The sequence below is a fragment of the Diabrotica undecimpunctata genome, chromosome 3, assembly GCF_040954645.1.
Source record: "Diabrotica undecimpunctata isolate CICGRU chromosome 3, icDiaUnde3, whole genome shotgun sequence".
Taxonomy (NCBI): Eukaryota; Metazoa; Arthropoda; class Insecta; order Coleoptera; family Chrysomelidae; genus Diabrotica; species Diabrotica undecimpunctata.
Window position 1 is genome coordinate 12102921 of NC_092805.1, and position 25577 is coordinate 12128497.

At 33.1% G+C, this 25577-nt stretch overlaps 1 protein-coding gene across 7 annotated transcripts in view; it reads right to left on the bottom strand.

The window, feature by feature from the left end:
- Positions 1-25577, bottom strand: part of Stacl (SH3 and cysteine-rich domain-containing protein) — a 707685-nt gene that overhangs the window by 219029 nt on the left and 463079 nt on the right. For all 7 annotated transcript variants that reach the window (XM_072525277.1, XM_072525271.1, XM_072525272.1 and 4 more), the window contains 2 exons: positions 15102-15302; positions 2596-2871 (listed from right to left, as the gene is read on the bottom strand). In XM_072525277.1, the coding sequence (XP_072381378.1) occupies positions 2596-2871; positions 15102-15302 (477 nt within the window). The remainder of the gene's footprint in view (positions 1-2595; positions 2872-15101; positions 15303-25577) is intronic.

A 25577-nucleotide genomic window follows, 5' to 3' on the forward strand; every position in this document is an offset into this window, starting at 1 on the left:
AAATAAAAATCTAGCGGGTTGTACTCAAGACTTCTTGGTGGCCATTGAAAATCACTGCCTCTGCCAATCCATCGTTGAGGAAATACATCATTAAGATGATTTCTAACAGCTAATGAAAAATGAGGTGGCGCTCCATCCTGCATAAACCACATTTTTCTTCTTACATCCAGTGACTGATCATCTAAAATATCACTAAGAGTATTTTCCAAAAAGAATAAATAAGAATCTCCATTTAAATTCGGAGGAAGAACATAAGGCCGTAGTAGTTGGTCGCCTATAATACCACACCAAATATTCAATTTAAACTCATGCTGAAAATGTCTAGCTTTAATAGCATGCGGGTTTTCTTCTTCCCAATAATGACTATTTCGCCAATTAAAAACCTCTCGTCTGGTAAAAGTTGCTTCGTCGGTGAACATAATATTCTTAATAAAGTGTCTGTCATTGCGATGTTTATTCAGAATACGTTGGTAAAACTGTAACCGTCGTGGAAGATCTGTTGGAAGTAAATTTTGAACAGGAGTGAAGTGATAAGGATGGAGGTTATCTTTTTTTAGAATTCTAACAATAGACGACTGACTTACTCCTGTTGCTGCTGATAGATGTCGTGAACTTATTTCAGGATTTTCATCTACTCGAACCAAACGTTCATCTTCTTGATTAGGTGTGATTTGTTTCGGTTGACCACCCCGATTTTTAGTGTGAAATGACACAATTTCACCTAAACTACGATATAATCTTGCAAAAGTTTTGTGATTTGGTTGCCTTCTGTTTATGTATAACATTCCATACCTTCTGGGTGCCGAGCGACCGCAAAAATTTTCTTGTGCGTATACGCAAATCATATCTCGCATTTCTGTATTAGTAAAATGATTGTGACGAGGCATTTCAATCAAAAAAAGTAATGATTACTTTTAAAAAATGCAACATTACACTACACTGTCACATCAAAAATAATTTACTCTGAACAAATGATATTTACCAACAACAATTATCTGACAGTCCAAAGCATACTTTTCATAAATGAAATAATATTTGAAATCCTTTTTTAAGACTCTAAGCAGTTCGACTGCGTTTTTATCGAAAACGGTTGAAATTATCATGTTTAAACAAGAGTACCAATTTTACGTAAAAATGATGTTTACGTCATATTTTCTAATAAAAATTACTAAAAAGTTTCATCAGAAAAAGTTTAGACTCAATTTAATTATTAGGAATGATCCACGTAGGGCCCTCTATGACAAAACGTAAAATTGTAAATAAAATACTATTTCTTGTCTAAGATTATGCCTCTGTGCCAATTTTGATAGCAATTTATAAATATACAGGGAAACTATTAGCAAAAAACGAAAAACAAAAATTAACTTTAACACCCTGTATCTTTTTTCTCAGCAACATTGTATTCAGGCATATTTGGCCCAATAGCCATATTTTGGTCCAAATAATATGTCCCTAATCTATGTCCCAATAGTTATGACTCACCCTGTATTATTAAATGATTCTCTATATTTTCTAGAGAAAAACTGTGCCGTCTATCTGATAATAATTGTTTATATGCTGAAAAACTTTTTTCTACTTCACATGAAGTTAAAGGAGCAAACTTAAAATATTGTATAATTAAGGGTTCTACTTGCAAAATTAAATTATTTTCACAATTCCCCATCTTCATAATATTATTTTTTTAAATCATTATTATTTAACACTGTGCAGAATTTTTGATACACATTGTTGGTTTCCCCAAGGTGTTTAATTTTTTCATTTAATGCATTAATAATTTCAATACTTAGTCTTATGAAATGTTTCGCTTTTCTAATCTAGTAATTGATTCAGCAATATTTATAAAATTGAATTGGATATGTGCCAAATTACTTTATAATAACGGTTTTTGTAAATTTGTAAAACATCCACTCATTTTTTTATCTACCACCTGCGCTATCTATATCCAAACTACAAATGACGTCTCTAATTCCCTCAAAATTATCAGTTATGAAATTTACTGAATTTAGCCATGTTTCCCATCTAGTTATCACCGGTTCAGGTGGTAAAGGTACATTAGGTAAACGATCTTTATACGCCTGTACTTGCAGAGGAACTTTTAAAATTATTTTTTTTATATTTGATACACGGGTATGTGCTAAACAGGTAACGTATCAAATTTGGAAAAAAATATTTTTAAATATTGTCCAGTTTTGATCATATGTATATAATTACACTATAATTAGTTTTTTCAGATGCTTTTATCACCGATAATTTTTCTTTCAAATTTAAAAACTTTCTTTTAGTCGAAGACATTGTTACTCTTAGATCAGAATATCGCAACGAAATTAGAAATGTGTACAAAGTATAAATAAATTCTAAAACGGCTTTTCCAATTCAAATTCGGTGTACCTATGTACTTAGTTCTATGACCAATTAGTTTTATTACAATAAGTTATATACATATTCGGTGACCTAGAAACTGACCGTTCAGCAGAGGTTTTCGTTGTGGAGGGGTGTCCGTTAACAAAAGTTTTACCGTGCTGGATAATATGCTGGATTATAAAATGGTAGTAAGTATATAATACAATTTTTTATGTATTGCTATTACTAACTTACTTGTGAATTAATCGCACTGAGATGTAGCTGAGCAACTCGTAGATCGAATCGTTTCATCGATATATCCTCTTGTAGTTCGTTGGCCTTGTTGTAGAGAGAAGCTTCGACGGATTTCTGCTGGATGCGTAGCAACGTATCAACTGCATCGTGAATTTGACGAATCTGCGCCTCGAGATCTAGAGCTTCCTTGTGGAGGACGTCATGGCTTGGTTTCAATTGGACAGCTGATAATTTATCTATTACTAGTTCGTCTCTAAGAGGAGGAGGTATGTTATCCTGAAAACATATATTAATTTTACACACCATAAATTAAAAAATAAAGTGGGTTCTTTTAATAATATAAATAAATTTTGAAATTATAAACTATTAAAAGAGTGGACTTACAAGAGATTTACACGAAATACGCAGAAAAAATTATTATTAATTTTTAGCTTATTGTACAAGAAAGTGAAACTTAACTCTTGCTAAATAATGTAATAATTACTATTTAAATGGGAATAAGCCAAAATTAAAGGTTAAAATAAGTTTATTGACGTTTCAATTTCCACTTATCATATACATTTATATATAAAATTGTATATAAAATTATTTATTTCCAACACATCATTGACGCCATGCTGATTTTTGAGGCAATATGACCAATATGGTAAATAGAAGATTCAGAAGCAGTTTTAAATCTGTCAAAACATATCCAGGAGCGGACATTGAATCTGACCATATACCTTTAGTGGGAGTCATGGATGTGAGACTGAAGACAATAAAGAAAAAGTCTAGACCTAACTACGACATGACAGCCCTGCAACATCCGGAAGTTAAAAAGCAAGTGGGGGAATATATTAACAATCAAGTTAAGCAACTAAAAGAAGAAAATAACATCCAACGAGAAATCAATCAATTCGAAGAAATAATTAAGAAAACTAAACAAGATCTGCTAAAACCAAACAAAGAAACAAAGAAGAAATCTTGGATGACTCCAGAAATCCTTCACTCAATGGAACGCAGAAGGTTAATTAAAGGAAATAAAGATGAATACAAAAAAATGCAGGCTTACATCAGAAGAAAAATAAGAGAAGCTAAAGAAAAAGAAGCTGTAGAGAAATGTAAAGAAATAGAAAGACTACAAGCCAAGCATGACAATTTTAATGTACACAAAAAGGTAAAAGAAATAACGGGTACTTTTAAAAAGAGAACACAAATGAAACTCATAGACACCAATGGAAAATTAATCATTGACACCCAAGAGATGAAGGACAAATGGAGAATATATTTGGAGACACTTTTTCAAGATCAAAGAACGGATTATAGGCATCCATTTTCAGAGAGGATGACGGGCCCGGACATACTTAAATCCGAGGTAGAAGAAGCAATAAAACGGATGAAAAGCAGAAAAGCTGTAGGGCCTGATAATATCGAAGCTGAATTTTTAAAACTCTTGGAGGATGAAGGAATAAATTGGATCACGGCTGTCTTCAATAAAATATACAATACAGGAATCATCCCTGATAAATGGCTAGAATCAGAATTCATAGCGATACCTAAAAAACAGGGGGCTAAAAAGTGCGAAGAATATCGAACAATCAGCCTAATGAGCCACATGTTGAAACTGTTTCTTAGAGTCATCCATGGAAGAATTTATAAGAAGTGCGAGGAACAAATATCAGACAGACAGTTCGGCTTCATTAACGCAGTGGGTACCAGAGAGGCACTTTTCGGAGTACAGGTACTGATTCAAAGATGCAGGGACGTTAACTGCGACGTATACGCGTGCTTGATCGACTATGAAAAGGCATTTGACAGAGTTCAACATCAAAAGATGATAAACATTTTAAAAGAAGCAGACCTGGATGACAAAGACCTCAGAATTATTTCAGAACTATACTGGAATCAGACCGCATACATAAAAATTAACGGAGAAGAAACAGATCACATAAAAATACTACGCGGAGTTAGACAGGGATGTATTCTATCGCCGTTGATATTTAATATGTACTCAGAAAAAATTTTTAACGAGGCTCTTTACGGAATAGACGAAGGCATCCTTCTAAATGGTGAAAGAGTAAACAATGTTAGATATGCCGACGACACCATGGTGATAGCAGATAGTTTAGAGGGACTTCAGAGGCTAATGGACAGAATAAACGAGTACAGTCAACAGTACGGACTAAACATTAATACCCACAAAACCAAACAAATGATTGTCAGCAAGGAGAATATAAATGGGGCTCATCTATACATTAATGGGACGCAGATAGAGCGAGTAAAACAGTATTGCTACCTGGGAACTATTATAAACGCACAGTGGAGCAATGTACAGGAAATAAAGTGCCGCATAGGAAAGGCAAGAACGGTCTTTAACAAAATGAGCGCCATCTTCAAAAGTCACAACATATCCCTGGATACAAAAATGAGACATTTGAGATGCTATGTTTTCTCTGTGTTGTTGTACGGGGCGGAGGCATGGACGCTTACAGACACCACTATTAAAAAACTTGAAGCATTTGAGATGTGGCTTTATAGAAGAATGCTGAGAATATCATGGACAGCAAGGATCATGAACAAGGAAGTTCTAGAAAAAATGAAGAAGGAACCAGAGATTGTGTTTACGATCAAACGCATAAAATTGCAATATCTGGGACACGTTATAAGAAATCAGCAGCGTTACTCCCTGCTGCAGTTTATACTACAAGGTAAAGTTAAAGGTAAGCAAGGACCCGGTAAAAGGAAAATATCATGGCTGCGGAATTTAAGAACATGGTTTAAGAAAACCTCAACGGAGCTGTTTCGAGCCGCAGCGAGCAAGGTCATGATTGCCAATATGATTTCCAACATCCGAAACGGATAGGAACCAGAAGAAGAAGAAGATGACCAATAAAAGTTATTTTAAGGTTCAAATGATCTAACCTACTCCACTGAACATTCACAAGTTATGACAATTCAAATTCATTCAATGAATTGGTCTCTAAGTAAATCAAATTGAACCTGCTACTTAAATCCACAAAAGATCTTGACGATGTAACACCTAACTACGTCAATCCAAAAAGCTACCCGAACCATTTATTCATAATGACCTGAATATTGTCACTTGGTGTACAAACTACTTTAAGAGACTTCTCTCATCTCAAGAATCATCTCGTCCAAATCCACTCGCAAAAGATCTACCGATCCCATCACTGCTTATCAGACTAAAAAGGTTGGAACCTTTTAGATCTCACCACCGCTAGTAACTAGATAGAAGTTATTCATTTGTATAAAAGTCAGAAATTTGGCAATAAAAACTAAATAGAGGCAAAGGGTGTTTCCATTGCGTCATTTTTTCTATATCTTTCATACATATTGTTTATTTATACTGATAACAGATTACAATAAATAAAGTAGGTTAAAATAAATTAACTGTATGAGAGCCAATGATAAATATAAACTTCTTAATTGTAAGTTAAAAATGCGGAATAAGTACCTCTTGATATTTATCATTCAATTTCATTTGCCTATATTAACTGGTTTCAGAGCAATAAATAAACCTTTAGTTCATCATCATTATCATCATCATCATCATCATTCAGCCTTCATTTACCACGCCCACTGCTGGACATAGACCTCCCTTAAACTCCTCCATTCTTTACGATTTTGTGTTCTTTGTTGTCAATTTTTGGTAATATGCCAGATGTCGTCAGTCCAACGTGTAGGTGGTCTTCCTCTACTACGTTTGTCTGCTCTTGGCCTCCAATTTGTAATTTTGCTCGTCCATCATGAGTCATACATTCTCGCTACATGGCCTGTCCAGTTTCATTTCAATTCCGCTATGCGTTCCACAACATCAGCAATACTCGTCCTTCTTCGCAGATCTTCTATTCTTATTCGGTCCCGCAACGACACTCCTAGCACAGACCGTTCCATTCGTCCCTGTGCCAAAGATTTCTACTGCACAAAATTAAAAAAAAGTGGTTTCGAAAGAAGTAAGGTTATGAATATTGAAAATGCTGTCATAATTATAGAATCTAGATTACAATGAAAGTACTCACCCCAAAAGAATTCTGTAGATCATTATATGAAGCTTATAATAATTCCTACCTTCTTTTATTAATTTCAAAAACAGGCAAAAAATTATATTCACACTCCGTTAGAAAAGTTGATTGAAAGAAAGTAAGGAGACTAAAGTGAAGTTTGCACAGATGACATAGGACGTAAGCGTATGATGGAATTAACTCTTCTGTCAACAAAGAACAGAATATTTAGTCTACCGGACAGAAAGAGAGTGGGCGAATATTTATTCTACCGGAAAAAAAGAAAAAGAGGGCGCCAACTACTTTTTTAAAGAAAAAATAGTAAAAACGAAACTAAAGGCAAAGGAATTAATAAATTAATAAAGGAATTAAAATAAAATAATTATTTAAATATAAATTAATAAAGATGTGACGTTTATAACGTTACAATTCCTCGTAAAACTTTTGGAATGAGCTGTATTAACTCGTCTCTACGTGATATTATTTCATTTTGCTTGTTTCTTAATTAATGAATTTCACATTTCCCATTGGTTAGCTTCCTACGTAGAACTTTTAGGTTGTTATTTTTCTGTATGGTACGTTTAATATTATCGGTTTCAAATTTCCTTAAACCTCTCCTGATTGCCTTCGAAACAGTTTTATTAATTTCTCTTAGAGTGTGGCTGTCTGTATTCTCATCGCTTCTCATTTGTCTTCTTTGATCTAGCAGCGTTTCAGTATATGGACTTATTTTACTATCTGATTTTCTTTTAGAACAGTGCACTCGGTGACTTTTTTGTAAGGCGTTTATGATGCAAGTATTTAAGTCGTTATGATCGTTCTCGGAGTTTTCATGCAGTAGTAGCTTATTATTGATATGTGTCTGATATTGGTTGATATCCAATGGGGGTGTCCAGATACCATGAGATTTATTTGTAATCATTATGTTTCTTTCTCTTTTTGTGTTGATTTGGACTTTCGCTAGTATCATTCTGTGGTCACTGCTTGTGGTGAACTTGTTGAGTACTGTTACATCTTTAAATATTTGTTTTTTGCCACTTATGATGTAGTCGATTTCGTTCGATGTTCTACCGTTTGGACTTTTGCAGATCCATCTTCTGTGCGTCTTTTTATGAAGGAAGCTGTTCGTTTTGAATAAATTATTCTAGAGTAGGAATCCTAGTAGCGTTTCTCATCGGCTATTTCTTCCTGGGAAACCAAATTTTCTCAAGGATGTTTACAGATCTGCTTCTTTTACACCTATTTTTGCGTTGTTGGAGCGTATACGTGTATAATTTTGAGTTGAAATCTACTGTTCAGCTTTAGAATAAAATATGCCACTCTAGATGATACAATTCGGATATTTAGTATCTTGTCCGTGCGGTGTTTATGGACAAAGAAACCAATGCCTTCAACTGATGTAGTTTCTAATCTTCAGTTAGTTAGGTAAATTTTAACACTTTGTATCTCTGAAAACGAAGTACTTTCTGACATACGTGCATATAGCAAACTATAATTATTTTTTATAAAAAATTACCCTCTAAAGTTTGTCGCGCTTATTTACGACATTTTAAAGCTCGGTAACTCAGAAACAATGGATTTCTGAGTCATGGTGCAATAATAACTTTTAATTCAGGATGATCAAAGCTACCTTTCTGCAAATTTTTAGACAATTTAACTAATACCACTCTCACATAAGAAAAGTACTGGAGTTAATTATTCCATTTGTTCTTACTGCCGCTTCAAACAGTTTCGTTTATGATATGCAGATGTTCCAATAAAAGGGTAATCTTGTAAATGAAGTCCAGTACGAATCATTGGGTTAATCTATTTTGCTGATGCTTATATCAATAAAATAATACCCAAATTATCTGGTAAATAGCTTCCCTAATGCATTGTATTAAACACATTATACCGACATCTCAGGAAAGCAGGTATCTTGTTTGTACAAGGGAGTTTATATACATAGGATGTTTGATAAGGGTTTAGTGTCGCAGTTCGCCTCCATTATTTAATATATTGACGGTATATTGGGAAGACGGTATGAGGAAATATAGTCCGGAATTATATTAACAGGGTAAATAATTCCCTTGTTGACAGACCATAATAAATTGCCGTTGCAGACAACTGGGGCATAGATAAATTTGAATTTAATGGTTTACAATTATGGTGTATATACTTATGGTTTAAAAATACGTTATAACAGTGAATTGAAAACAATTTATTCTCCATTTTATTGTATATAGAAAATTTTTATTAATAAGTAGGTAGTTAATATTATTTTAGAGACATATGTCTCTTTTAAAGCAAAGCTTCTATACTGGCGTTATATTACTTTCTCTATAGTAAAATACTGAGGCGATAGTCACGAAACAAGTGGCACAAAATAGTTGGAAGAGTCCATTTACTCGATGAGGAAAGTCCATTATACAACACTGAGGAGCAACTGAGCAACACGTATTAAATCCAAAATATAATTTTAAGTTATCGACGAAAAACTAATTGTGTTAAACCTAGTTAAAAGTAAATATTTTATTTACTATAAAACTTTATTAATAACATTATTTCTGTTAGAAAGTTGGAGTTTTGTGTTCAGTTTCCAATTTTTAAAGCTTTCATTTTGTTGGATTTATCTCAGTTTGCTACACATGAATAGATTTATTTCGTTTTGCCAAACCGTTGGTTGGATTTATGGCATTTTGCTAAATAAGTAAATATCTAAATGTCGAAAATAAAACACCAGTATACGAAAATACTATTATTTATTTATAAAACAAAACTTCTCAAATATGTAGGCCTGTATCATCTTCTAGACAATCACATTCCTTTCTCATTTCATGACGTTCATTAGCGGTGCCATCAGCAGTTCTCAGTTTTCTTCCCACGCATTTCCAAATTCTTGTATCAGTAAATGTTTACGATTTTATTTTCTCTTCTTTTAGTGGTTTTCGCAATCTCGCGGTTTCTAGTATCAACTGTGAGTCTTTTATACCTTTCTTAAGCAACGTTTTAGGAACTTCAAAGTTTATTTCAAATTTCATTGTTTTTTAAATATGATTCTTCTTCTTAGAGTGCCGTCTCCCTACGGAGGTTGGCAATCATAATGGCTATTTTTATTTTTAAACTTGCTGCTCTAAAAAAATCAATCGCATCAATATCTGCATTGATACTCATCACGTGGCCTAGGTATTCCAGTTTTCAGGTTTGTATAGTGGTGATTAGTTCTGTTTCTTTATCAACCCTCTCCAGTACTTCTTTGTTTGTAATTCTATCAGTCCATATAATATATAACAGCTCCATATAATAATATTGAAAATATATAACAGCGAATGGTACGTAGTCTGATCTCCAAATTTAGATTTTTGCTAGGAGTGGCTTCATTCGTATAAATGCTGATCTGGCACTCTCTATTCGCCTGTTTATTTCTGCAGTATGATCAGTTTTATTGATCAAAGTTCCCAAGTACTGATACTTTTCTACTTGTTCTATCACCTTACCATTGATTGTCAATAGGTGATGTATATTTTGTGGTCTTTTTGTAATTAGCATGTACTTCGTTTTTTTAGCGTTTATAGTAATTCCCATCTCAGCACTATTGATACTTAAGCTTTTGATAAGATGTTGTAGATCTTCTATACCCGTTGCTATGATCACAGTGTCGTCTGCATATCGTAAGTTGTTAATTAATTTTCCGTTAACGGTAACTTTCGCTTTGATATTATTGAGCGTGCTTTGAAAACTTTCTTCAGAATATAAGTTAAACAAAAGTGGCGATAAAACACATCCCTGTCTAACTCCTCTACAGATCTTCGTTTCTTCTGAGTCTTGCCCATCAATTTGAACTATGGCACTTTGGTTCCAATATAATGTTTGCACTATATTTATGATTTAACTGTCAATGCGCTTATTCATAAGTATTGATATTAGTTTTTCATGTCTTACTTTATCGAAAGCTTTTTCATAGTCAAAAAAGCACAAGTTTAGATCAACGTTTACATCCCGACATCTCTTAATCAATATGTTGATGGCAAATAGTCCTTCCCGAGTACCCGTTCCATTTCGGAACCCGAACTGCGTCTCGCTAATTACTTTCAGCAGTACTTTTAAAATATGAGGCTCAGTGTTCGATAATCAGAGCACTCTTTTGCTGCTTGTTTTTTAGGGATGGTTATAAATGCTGACTTCAGCCACTCTTGTGGTATTATTCCTGTATCGTACACCGTGTTGAATAAATCTGCAAATACATCCAAGTTATCCTCTTCCACTAGTTTTAACAGTTCTACTGGTATTTCATCTAATCTAGCTGCCTTATTGTCCTTAGAGTTTTTGATAGCATATTTGATTTCATCTATCGTGATCTTCTGTCTCTCTAAAGTTCTCTAACGTACTCCTCCGATCGTGTTAATTTCTCTGGTAAATCTATTAGTCGTACTCCTTTTTTGTCTTTTATGTATCCTTGCTGTCTATTTTGACCCATTCCAGTCACTTCTCTTATTTTTTTGTGCATATTTCTCATATCATATTTTGTTTCTAGTTCTGCTATCTCTTTACATTGTTTCATCAAATAGATTTCCTTAGCTGTTTTGATTTTTTCCTTAATTATTCGTTGTATTTCTTTATACTTCTGTAGATCTTTTCCTTTATATTTCCTTCTTTCTTCCATCTGTAATAGTATTTCTTCTGTCATCCACTGTTTTTTAGCCTCTGACCTATGTTTAGCCTCAAACTTTCTTGAGCTGGTTTCAGTAATGTGTTTTTTATATTATACCACTTTTTATTTACATCCATAATTTGTTTGTTGTCAGTTAGTGTTTTTTGCATATTAACATTCACATTATTTTTTAATTCGTTTTTTATTTCTTCTTTTTTTAGAACTCTTACATTAATTTTTGGTTGTTGTTTTCTGAGTTCAATTCTTTTTAATATTATTTTCACGTCAGCAACTAACGGATTGTGGTCTGAGTTAACATCTGCTCCAGGATAAGTTTTAACTGAGGTTATAGAGATTTTATATCTGCTATTTACGAGTATAAAGTCTATCTGGTTTCTGACAATGTGGTTTTCTGTATGTGACGGAGACGTCCATGTATATAGTCTTCTCTTAGAAAGCTGAAACAATTGCAACAAAAAATATGATTGCAATTGGTTAATATCATACAGAATCCAATCAGATTAAAGAAAGAGCGATAAATTTCTTTATATTGTTCTTTTGTCTTTAAAGAAGCAGATTTTCTGAAGGCTTTGAAGTCTGCTGTTTGTCAGCTGGTAAAAAGCTGACACCTCTAACAGGGAATGTAAGATGAATTTTAGTTAAGTTTTCAGGGATTTTTTCTTCAACTAATAGTAGAAGGCATGAATAACATTGGTGTTTTTATTTTGCCCTTTACATCCGTTACTAAAAAAAACGAACTTTTTGTTTATTTTAAAAACGTGAAAACTCACTTGTTAACTTGTTAAAATTTCGCCATCTTTTAGTTCTTTTGTGTCGAAATGAGAATGTGCTTTGTCCAATAGCAAGACTGCCTTTCTCGGTAGATTATTTTCTGCTAAATGTTTTTTAACCTTTGGTACAAATTGATTGTGAATCCAAGCTTTGAATAGAAGATTGTTTATCCAAGCAGTCTTTTGATGACGGTACCAAAATTGTCACTCTTTTCTTTTTCTTCTTGAATCCTGTGCACTGTCTTCTTGTTTTGAGGTCAGAGTATAGGACGGCAGCATTTTATAATTGAGACCTGTTTGGCCACAATTGTAAAGCTGGTCTCCAGTAATTCCTTTCGTCTTCTAATAAGCTGCGCAAGGTCTTTTTGAAGACTTTGACAACTTCTGGGTCAGCAGACAGTTTTTCACCACATATCTGTGGCTTCCGCACACTGTACCGATTTTTCCAACTCTCCAACCATCCTTCACTTGCCTTGAAATCATTATCACTTCCAATTTATTTGTTGAAGTGTAAGGCTTTTTCTTTTAATATAGGCCCTGAGATTGGTAAAACAAAGATACAAACACAAAGATACATATATTCGAAGAAAGTCAAAACGGTAGAGAGAGTAATTCAAGGTCACATACCACGCTAGAAATACACCCATTTGTAGAGAACTACCTAAGCGCGGAACTGTTTATACCTTCGAAATATTTGTTACCGAACTGTCCGAATATGGGGAGGTCCGGATGTGGCAGGTTAGACTGTACTTTCAATGTCCAAAAATTGTAAAATTAAATAAATAAACTTTGCAAATCGATGATTGTAAGAAAAATCGTAAAATAAAAAATAATACATACAAAATTAAATTACTTAATTCAATAATTTAATGCAATTGATTGTCCAGGGAAAAATAGACAGTAAGCGAGGGCCAGGCAGGAGAAGACACTCGTGGCTCCAACAACTGAGGAAGTAGTTCGGGCTCACATCGGTCGAACTATTCAGAAGCGCCGCAAACAAGATCAGAATTGCCATGTTAATAGCTAACGTTCGCAACGGACAGGGCACTTGAAGAAGAAGAAGAAGAGAAGAAGAATAATTTAATACTTACTTAAATTTTAAAAATGTGATTTAAAATACAGAAAATATGGAAAATATAGTATAAAGCTTCTAGGCTGAAGCGCTAGTCTACAGTACTGCCTACTATACCACTTTTTTCAATTTTATTTTAATGAAAAGACAAAACTTTATCGTTATATGATTTAAAAAACCAGCTCTATAATTTTTTCACGTATAACCAAATAATAAGTAACAATTTCACTTCACTTTTGTTTACTTTATTACAAGAAAAACCTCCTAATGTTTCCATGTTCTAGCGTAATAAGTTCTTTAGCCATTTCTCTCCCTCTTTTAGTGTGGTTTCCTCCACATAACATTCTACTCAACTTCAAACAGGCACACACGCCAAGTGATTTAGGTTTGTTTATTCGCAGGAATACTTCGGGATGCCGTTAGGCAGATTCTGCGATGGATTAAAATTGAAACTAACCGAATAATGTGCTGTAGCAAATATCGTGTAATTGGATCCAAAGATGTCTTGTCACTAATAATGAGATCAAACATAAAGGGATGATTAAAAGGGTATCATACACGTACATTGTGGAATAAAGAGTTCCTTTAACGTGTTTCCTTAGTTATATTATTATATATAAGGGATATATAAGGGATATATATATATATATATATATATATATATATATATATATATATATATATATATACATTTATATATAATTACGAAATAGAGTATAGTACACATACTGACGCCACGCATAATCCTAGAAAAGTACAAGAAAAAAATAGCAAAAAATAAGACGAATTTTAATAGTTTTTACCCGCATTAAATAAATATTAAAAAGTATAAAAATTATAACAATTTTTTCTTTTTTAAATTATATTCAATGATTGCAGAAAAGGAAAAATGGAAAAGTTTCAGGGATTGGCTTTCAAGGCTTTCTAATTTTATTAATACCTTCATCAATTATATCTTAGTTTTAACAAGTGGCGTAAAATTTCTTCTTTATATTTTCGCTATTTTGTTGCATTCGTTTGTTCATCCATGTTCCATTGTTTAACTGGCATCTGACTTATTGTATTTGTGTATAGATATCTTACAATTGACTTTTGCTCTAACTAAGTGATGCTCTATGTCCTAATTTATTGCTCTGAGGCTCCTTACATTTAGGATGTTGTTTCTATAACCAGACATTTAAGACGAATTGATCAATTTGATTCCTGGCGTAATCGTTTAAATCCCAAGTGGACAGTTCGAATGCAATTATAATTTTTAGTTGTTTGTAATTCCCTGTTTTCGATTCTTCTCGGTCGACGATAACAAAATAAAATGTTGAAATCGTACAGTAAAATATGGTTTTATTGACAGCTACTAAATTATTACACTATGGTTGTTGTTAAGTTAAAAATTTATAATAGACTACGTCCCAAACTAATCCCAGCGCTATATTAAATTTATAATCTCACTAAAATGCTACGATTCATCAAATAAGTGTATTGCCCTCTGCATAAAAAAACCTTTGACTTTTGAAAGCTGGCAAATATAATATAATTTGTACTGAGGAAATGGTTGCAAATATTTCCTTAATACTTATTAGGCAATTTACAGTTTGCAGGAAGTTGAACAAACTCTAATTAAGCTACTAATTGATATGTTTCATAATTATACACGGTGAAACTATAAAAATTTAGGAAATTAAGATTAATGCGATATTACAAGTTAATGGACTAATTTGTGATTAAACACCAAGTCTGTTTGTTAATGTCTTTATGTTTGACTGTATTAGCATAAACAATAATTTCCAATACTAAAGAAAGAAAACAAACAAAAAATGCCTAATCCGTGAAATGAAGAAGAAGAAAAAAAGTGTATTAATGTTAGGAAAAAAGATAAAAATATTCTCCTAATTTTTATGACAAAATTAAGATAAATAATTATCTTTTCTTTAATCTGCTTACTATAAATTTTAAATAATCTCAAGCATGTTCAAATACTTTTATCTAAAAAATATTCTTAATAATATACGTACATTATGTGGCAAGTCTTGCATTTCTCCATCGACGGATTCAGTTGGAGGTGGGGGCTGAGGTGGCACAAACAACCTTTTCAGTATGGGCCCTCTTCCCCCAGGAACAGGTAAAGATCGGGCCAAGTGATTGAGATCTGAAGTCCCGGAGACTGCCTTACATTGCGATATAAGGCTTTCGTATCTCCTGCATTGTTCCATAGACTACAAAAGCAAAATTACAATAAGTTAAAAACAAAACCTAAAAAGCAGAAGATTTTTAACTGTTCGAAACCGAAATTCAGGTTACTACCTAAATCTGAATGGACCGACATGGTGAATCTAAAATTGCATCCACGAGATATCGATTCATCTCGGTAAGAATCTAGAACCCTGTCGTGAATTGGTTTCTCATTCTCAAAAATAAATGATTAAATAAAGATAGAGAAAAGAGAGTTAAGATTTGATTTCACGTGTAGTACCACTGTCGTAAACCAACGTCGAACAAGTGGACAAATATGCATACCTGGGAACAATGATTAACTCCACAAATGACTGCAATCAGGAGATCAAAATAGAAAGAATAGAAAAGAATAGAAAAAACTAGAGCAAATTTCAACAAAATGAGAAGAGTGCTATGTACCAGAGATTTAAAACTGGAACTAAGAGTTAAGTTGGCGAGGTGCTATGTTTTTTCGACTTTATTTTATGAAATGGAATCTTGGACCTTGAATGCAACATCAATGAAAAAACTGGAATCATTCGAGAAGTGGGTGTACAGAAGAATTCTGAAAATATCATGGACAGAACACGTCACAAACAAAGAGGTTATGGGAAGGATGAACAAAGAAATGGAAATTTTAAATACAATAAAAACAAGAAAATTAGAATATCTCGGACATATTACACGTGGAGAGAAATACATCTTGCTCCAACTGATTATGCATGAAAAGATAAAAGGAAAGAGAAGCATAGGGAGGCGTAGAATGTCATGGCCAGCGCAACTTGAGAGAGTGGTACGGATGTACATCAAATAAACTTTTCAGAGCAGCCGTCTCAAAAGTCCGAATAGCTATGATGATTGCCGACCTCCGCCGCGGAGATGGCACTTGAGGAAGAAGAAGGAGTACCACTATTATTCGCTTGCTTATACGTATTTCGCCTAAGCAAGACTCATCAGAGCGAATAGTATAGAAGACCTCAAATTCGTATAAGCAAACAGTAGAGACACTATACGTGAAATCAAATCTTAACTTTTTTTTCTTATACTTATAAGTATTAAGTTAGTTATTTAAGTAGATAGTGGTCAATGGCATCATTAAAAAGTAACTGGTTAAATTTTTGAAAAACACCACGATAAGCAAACCATAATTAAGACTGATTATGTGTACAATCAGTAGTAAATATTTCCCAATCATTATTAGAAATCGTAATTTTTCCTCATTAATTATTCCCATATTCATATCTTAGTGGAAAATAAAAAATGGAAATTGGTAAAAATTCTCCGATTATATCGATAATAATATTTCCAGTTTTTAAATAAACAAACGATATTAACTCGACTACAAAGCATTTTAATCAACTTATTTTAAACGCTACACAGAAATTTTTTGGTAAATCTGTCTGTTAACCGATGTCCTGTACCGTGGTGGAATGAACGTTGTGCTACAGCAATCCGTGAAAATAAATAAATCATAAACCGATACAAACAGCATAAAATATCCAAAAATAAAGTAAAATTTAAAATGCTAAAAGCAAGGGTATATGTACCTGTCAAAACTGCTAAAAAATTTTTATGGAATAACTAAGTATCGGAAATTAATACCAATACCCCTATCTCTGATGTCTGGAATAAAGTTAGAAAAATATCTGGTTTATATACTTTACATAATTTCACCGGTTTAAAAGAAAATAATAATTTTATAACACTGAGCAGTATTAATGCAAACATTTTTGGGAAAATCTACCAAGGCCACTCATCAAATCAACAGTATACCGTAAATTTTCTTTCCCATCCCATCCCATTCATCTGTTTGAGTTCAAAATAATTCCTTAAACCATCCTGCCTGTTATCAATAGATAAACTCATCTCTTCTTAACTTGAAGGATTCTAGCCCTGGACCTGATGATAATTGTTCAGCATTTCTAAAACATCTCCCTGTTTCAGCTATAATTTATCTCTTAAACATATTAAACAAAATTTGGCTTCACCACTAATAGACAGAAATTTGGCCAAAGGCAATAGTCATTCCTCGCCTAAAAGTTGACAAAACTAAATATGACCCAGAATCATACCGACCCATATCTCGGACATGGACAGCATGCAAATTACTAGAAAATATTGTTCACTCTAGGCTGTTGAGTTTTAGAAAATTCCAATTTCTTAATCTGCGAGCAAAATGGCTATAGAAGAGATCGGTCAACCACAGATATCATTTTAGACTGGTAAAGTGAGATACATAAAGCTTTTGCTACAAACCAAAAATTTTTTAATGTAAAACATGCATTTAATAAAGCTTGAAAGCACAACACCTTGAGATAACTTCATAAATAGAATAATTCAGGGTCACTGCCCTGTCTTCATCCAAAACTTTTTAAACAACAGATATTCTTAAGTGAAAATAAATAATATTTTTTCAAATATTAATAGTTTGGAAAATGGTACCACCCATGGATCCATCCTCAGTCCAATATTATTTTAAGTAGCAATAAATGATATTACCAAAAACATTCAAGCACCCTTACAAGGCCGTTTATGCGCTGACGAGCTAGCGGTATCTATTAAAGGCAAAAATATCTGCTTAATATCTTCAATTTTTTAAAATTTTTAGATACTCTCGAAAATTGGTCCCATTTTACAGGTTATTAATTTAAATAGAAAAATCAATAGGAGTTGTAGCTTTTTGCCACAACCCCCAATCGTAAGAATTTATGAGAAACAGCTGGAGTTTAAAGATTATGGAGCAATTTTCTATTTCACTGCTAATTTATAGCTTCTTAAATCATTAGATATTATTCACAATAAAAGTCTTAGATTAATCACAGGGGCTTTTCCAACTTCTTCTCTAGCCAGCATTTATGCTCTTTTAGGAAAACCACCGCTACATCACTGCCTCATGATCCTCGCCCTATCACATGCAGCCTCAGTCGCTTGCAATATTTTAGAGTCAATATATCAAAACACTTTTAGAAACAAATATGTAAACAAATTCTAAGATATTCGCTATACTGAAAAACTATATTACGAAGGAATTAAATTCATACTTCAAATCTAAACACTAATTTTCCGGATGTTTTTTCGTTGGATATTAAGTACTCTAAGCCTTGACTCGAAGTTCGAAGCCCTCTTAGAAAAGTACCCCTGTAATAAATAAGCTTCACTTATGGTATCGTATGGTACATTTATTTAAACACACTAGATACTCATGATTTGGTTTATTAGTTATCAAGTACAATACTAGATAGTACTCAGTTGACGTTGACAATATTAACCTCGACCATTCTCTTGATTCTTCGTTCTTAACAATAATGTTAATGCTAATAATCCCGTGATTTCCAGCTATTTAACACACGTGAGTTTGTTATTATAATACGTTTGTTATTTGTTAATTAATACACGTTATTTAATAATCTTTCGACTACATTGCAAATTTCACTAGGTCAGAGTGTGTCCTCGTTACAACGATATTTTCAATGTCGTAAACAAACAATATATTTTCGCAAATGTGTTTCACGTTATTAAAAAAGATTACTTGGATCTGATGCTTGAATAAATCCCGTTACACCCCGAGCACCCTAAAATCTTCACAGATGCTCGCTTGTCTGAACACGTAGTGGGGGCATCAATCATTTCCTTAAAAAACAATCTTCTTTGCGTCTACCCCTAGTATATAGCACATATTCAGCTAAGCTTTACGCTATATACCGTGCTGCAAAACTTTTTAACGAGCTCTTTTTTGAAAAGTTACCAAAATGCTAGCTGTTCCAAGCTCATTAACATGGAAAAAGAGTTTAATTTTTGTGAGTACCCTCACACGTCAGAATAACGGGAAACGAACAAATGTCAGGTCAAGCAATTTTAAGCAATTATGGGGAGCCTATAGACAAATGTGTTTCTAGTGATTTAAAAGTATATTTTAAAAATAAAGGGTTCTGCTTGTGGTGAAATGACTAGGTTCAGACTAACTCTAACCTACTAAGCTAAATAAAATCGAAAACAATGTTTCTCAGTGGATTTCATTATCGCTTAACAGCCCTGAACAAATTGTGATTGATTAAAAGGCAAAATATTTTATCGATTTCAATTTAACTTATCGATTATCGACAACTTTTTGCTGGTTCTTGCTTCTAACAAGTAATTAGGCTAGGCTGCTGTTTAATTTTATTAAGTGGCCAGGTCCGGCTTCAGATCCTCTGTGCCAATGTACGTATATTCTCAGCGGGAAGATGGATGAACCGGAATCAGCTACTACCTCACGAAATATACCCACTACGTCACATATATCTTACTCCAATGCATTAAACAGTTTCATATATCCTTCAAAAGACCAAGGTATTATACTTCCAACCATACAAGAAATAAAAGTTTTCGAATATGTAAAAGCTTTTGGATCAATAGTATAGCCAAAAAATGTTGTTTGGGCATCCAAAATAGCAAACAACCGCATCTGCATCTACCTCTCCTTTAAATATGTAGTTGATCAATTTCTTAGCTCCCACAAATATATAAATATTGATGGTAACCAGATTGAAGTAAGAAGACTTATAACCCCTGCCCAGAGACTCATCATATCTAATGTATGTCCTACTATACCTAATAGCATAATTGAAGAGCACTTAAAAACTATGGGTATAAAATCCGCCTCCAACATGACGTTTCTACGAATAGGCATGCAAGACTCAGAATACAGCCACGTAATCAGCTTTAAGAGGCAAATGTTCATAAGTCCTTTAGAAAATGGATCAATTCCTGACTCATTTCTAATCTCATTCGGCAATACATCATATCGACTATACATTTCCATAGATGGTTTAAACTGCTCCAGATGCAAGATTGTCGGACATCACGATTCTGACTGTCCTTCTTTATCATCATCAAGCAACTCAATTAATCAAATGGAAACTGACCACCACGTGAATATACATAACTCTACCAATGAAAAATATAATCAGCTACAAGATCAACCACGAAACCAATACCAAGAAGATACCGAAACATTAATGGAACCAGAACCCAATACCATACAAAATCACGCATCAGCTACAAAGGAACAAACCACTTCCTCACAAACAAACAATGAATTACAAATCTTGAATCAACCAAAAATATTCCAAGATAATTCCTTAGTAATTGAAAGCGATAGAAAAACCACTGAAATTACTCCTACAACTAAAAGACAAATATCCTCTCCTGAAATTCTTGAAAATGACCTACCTCCTCCCGATACTCAAGAACCTAAGAAAAACCCTAAAACCTAAGAAGATATTCCAATTATTCTAAATCAATTTAAAGAAAAAGTTTAAAATAGAAACCCTTCCTTTACACTTACTTTTCATGAACTATGTGATTTTCTGGCAAATTCCCTTCACTCAAAACATCCTGAACGCATTGTTAAAAATTATTCAAATGAAAGCCAAGAAATAAAAGAAATTTTAAACTTTATATATTCTCAAATACAAAATAAAACTTTAAAAAACAATATCACCAGATTGAAGAAGAAACTGCTTCTCAACAGTCCTTCTACTGACGAAACTGACTAAAAATCAAGTTCTCAACAATAAATAGTTAACACATAAAGAGTTAATGGCCAGCACATTCATATTACAGTGGAACCCCAACGGTTATTTTACACATATAGAATCCATTAAGCTTCTTATTCAAAGAATGTCTAAGTCAAGTAGGAACCAAATTCATCTTACCAAATAATAGAAAAGACCAAGAAGTCATCATCAACCGACTCCGAATAGGACATACTTTCCTTACACACAAGCATATTTTCAACCAGGAGGCTGCTCCGATGTGTACCAAGTGCAACACACAGTTGTCAGTGAAACATAATTGTTGAGTGTCCAGTGTACCAGAACGAAAGAATCGCGTGTGCCCTTAGTGATAATTTAAAAAGTATACTAACGTCAAATTTACAGTCTTTATTAAGTTATCTTAAAATGACTAAACTATATACCAGATTGTAAAAAATATTTTTTTATGTAACAATATGTATCTTACTGTTTGTGTATGTTCCCCCGCTAATAACCCGTAGTGGTTGATGCGGGTATATTTGTTTAAATAAAAAAAAATTGTGATTGAGCGATTACGTCTAGAACATACCAAGTTAACGCACTCGTACCTCTTTAGAAAGAATAATCCACCCAAATGTGATTAGTATAACTTTCGATTAACAGTCTATTTAATAAATTGTGGTAAATATGATTAAGAAAGTCATCGTTACAATAATCCGAACTCTTTGGCAGAAGCTCTAGGTCAAAAGTGTTCCTATGATAATATCTAAGATCTATTAACATTTTCTATAATCTGTAGTTATTCACTTTTGTTATTTATATTTTGATCCATCGCATTGCTCTTAACCTTTCGGTGGATGCGACTTTTTTATAATAAAAAAAAATACTTTTTATTTTTCACTTTAAATAATATCGAGTCTTATATCACTTACATGTGAATATAGAAGAATGAAAGAATTTCTGATACTGCTTTTTAATTGCTTGAAAGCGTAGTTTTACTCTTGGGACCGCGATTATCTGACACTTTATTCAACAAGATACATAATCTTTGATCTAATGAAATTGTTAGGCCCCGGAATGGTTATAGCTCAACGAATCTCATAATTCAGTGTTAGGACAGATCTCAACGAATACGAATCCCTTGATATTAAACAGCGAGAAAGGTTATTTTTTCTGTGGCTGCTGAAATTACGTCCTTTTCATTTATAATTCGTGGGAAGTTTAATTTTTAACCCAGGTGTGTAAAGCGGTCGTTTAATGAAAAAAGCTCACAAAAACGAATGAGATTGTTTTTTCAAGGTTAGGTATCTCTTGGTGATTCATAGCAAGTAACAGGCAGCATTTTAATTAGTACGAAATTACACACTAGGTTTTATAAGTAAGAAATTAGTTCATAATAAATAAAACAAAGAACATTAAATTTGCAATGCTATACGTTAAAAGTAGAGCGCACGTTTTCTGTGCTGCGTTCTGAGGCGTGCGAAAAATAAACAGCCGCAGGGTAACTGTAAACTCTGCTATTTGCTGAAAGTCGTAATAGAGGATTAGTTACCAGTGTTAGTTTTGTTAAAATTATAAAAAAATTCCGTGTACCATTTGTGCAAGCACGTTGATTAAAATATTGTGCTTAAGTGGTACGAACAAATTGAAATTGTGGATAGGAAAACCTAATAAAATGGCTCAACAATTGATTTTTCAAATTAAATAAATATAGAATAAAAATGAGGTAAAACCTCCCAATTTTTTGGAATTACGTCAATACGGATACATACATCAACCTAAAGCATTAATAAGATTAGTAAGTTTCACAATATAGTCGGTTCACTATATTTACGCGGGTTTTTGATTAAAAATTTTATTGTAAGTACCCAGTTTTAATTACCTGCTCTTTGGGGAAATATCAACTGGTCAAATGAAATGAAAAATAATCCATAACTTTTTTTAATTAAATAATAATGGAAAATCTTTTATATAATTGACAGTATAATAAGGAAAATTACTTCATTAATGGAGTCTAATGTGGCTAATATACCTAAACCTAATAATAATTTTATATTACACTTCACACACAAAATATGTATATTTGTTCCATGGAGAGAATTTCTAATGAAAAATAAAAAAATTTAGCTTGCCAACAAAAATGAAAATCAGTCATTATCATCAAAAATATCATAATCGTCATCATCATCACTGTCATCACCATTAATTGTTATTATGATTGGACTTATTTCGTTTATTTTATTTTCACGAGTCCACCAATCTTTTATTAGTTTCTCGCACTTGAATATACAGTTGCACCACACTTCTGGAGTTACAATTGAAAGTGCCTTTCGCCAAGTTTCCCGAACTGCGTCGTCGCTATAACCGTTAGGCCCAATATGGTTGTCATAATATTGTTTTGCTATTCCCCATATATATTCGATGGGATTAAACTGGCAATGATACGGTGGCAGACGTAAAACTTAATGACCGTAACTTTCAATAATCTGATCCACAACAAAGGTTTTTGGTTTTGCGTGGATATTTGCCAAGCGTAATAATTCTGATTTTAAAATATGTTGTGTAAATGGTATATGTTTCTTCGTCAACCATTCTTTAATTTTATTAACAGTCCAAGAATTCGTTGGACTTTTGTTTAATACTTCAGAATAGTAAGGTACTCTGGGCTCACTGTTGCGTAACAACAATACTTAATATTTTTAGTCTATTTTTGTATCATATTATTTAGTTTATTTTTGTATCATACTGTTTATTAGTTTAGATATATAAAATTTCTTTGTACTAACTAATAATCTGTAAAGCGCCGTTATCTTGCATTTAAATAACTTTCTACACAAGTTTCTAAAACCTTCATAGAATCGTAACAATGAAAGGATTAGTATTTTCCAAATTACCCTCTGACGCATTCCAAAATTCCGCAAGTTGAGACAAATACCCTTATTCAGGTAGTTTTTATCAATGAAAGAGGTTAGTCTTTGTATGTGGGTATATTTTATTTTATAAAAACCCTTAAAAGGGCAACATTACAAGCACGAACGTTTTCGGAACAACTGTTCCATCATCAGGTTAAAATGCAGGTTAACATGCCTGAGCCACCAAAATATTTGGGTAAAAACCCTTTAAATTGAAAAATGTTACCGAAGAATGTACATGATGTTTATAAAATTATATGATGTTTAATATTTTAATTAGATTTTACTTCAGGTAACATACACCCATGCTTAAGTGAGTTCCAGTGTCCGGAGAGTAAACCTCTTCAAACGGACTACGGTTGGCAACTCGTAGTCTGCCAACCGTAGTCCGTTTGAAGAGGTTTACTCTCCGGACACTGGAACTCACTTAAGCATGGGTGTATGTTACCTGAAGTAAAATCTAATTAAAATATTAAACATCATATAATTTTATAAACATCATGTACATTCTTCGGTAACATTTTTCAATTTAAAGGGTTTTTACCCAAATATTTTGGTGGCTCAGGCATGTTAACCTGCATTTTAACCTGATGATGGAACAGTTGTTCCGAAAACGTTCGTGCTTGTAATGTTGCCCTTTTAAGGGTTTTTATAAAATAAAATATACCCACATACAAAGACTAACATCTTTTGTTATACGTGGTATACAGCCAGCTACAGGAATTATTTTCCTTGTGGATTTTTTTTTATCAATGATTTGAAAGTTAAAGGTATTTGAAAAATAAACATATCTTTTAATACGTCGAGGGGTCAGGGGGGAGATTTCGGAATGTTTGTGATTGAGGGGCGAGAGTGGACATCAGTATCAGTTCAAATTCCAGCACTGAAGGAGCGTCAGGCTCTACTCGCCCTAGCGGCATATTAGTGTTTTAAACCAGTCGGTATATTAATAAGTTCGTGTCAATATTGTATCACCGACAAGTGTGTATCATATGCAAGTTATCGGCGTTTAAAATACATTGTATTTGTTTAAATATATTTGTTCAAACGTTCTTTTCGAATCTTCATTTTTCCCAGTTTTCTGGGTGGTCCTTCAAAGAAATATATATATAAAGTGAACCTATTTCCCTAAGGAAAAACCTTGTTCCCCAAGGGAAAAAACCAGCGACCTATTACTGGTGCGTGAAACAAAGCCATCAGGACAAAGGTGTAAGGACAAACACCTACATCTTCGCTCACTCACTTAAACCTGGGAGAAGTTTTTCATGTAATCATTTTACAAACATTTCTGTGTTCATATTATCGTGATAGTCACTTGAGTTTGATTTAGATGAAAATATTAAATCAGCACCTTCTATAAAACCCGATTTCCCTCCTGCATGTAAAATTATGTGTCGCTTCCCTTCTCCATCAGTATGTTTGATAGACTTTACGTTATCATCTTACCATATTCTCTTGGTTGCACCCCTAGAAAATATCCATGTTTCGTCTAAATATATAAAATTTGCCCTTTCTTCTTTTAATTTAAAATATTTTCTTAGAAAGTTATGCACAACAGAACTTCTTTTACAAAGGGCTTTTCTGTTATCCTCCTTTTGACATTTGAAACCCAAATTATGTATCACTTGCCATAGACTTGTTCTGCCAATTTCGTCAAATTTTCTATCTTTTAATTCCGAGAGAATTGCATTTAAGGTCACATGTTTCTTGTTGGCTCGCATTCGATAAATGGTATCACGAATTTCAAATTTTTTTCCATCTGGAATATCTTTCGTTTTAAATGATAGGCGAGTTTTTCGGTGATCTTCTTTCGGCCGTTCATTATTGCGATTTTGTAATACTCCTCTTA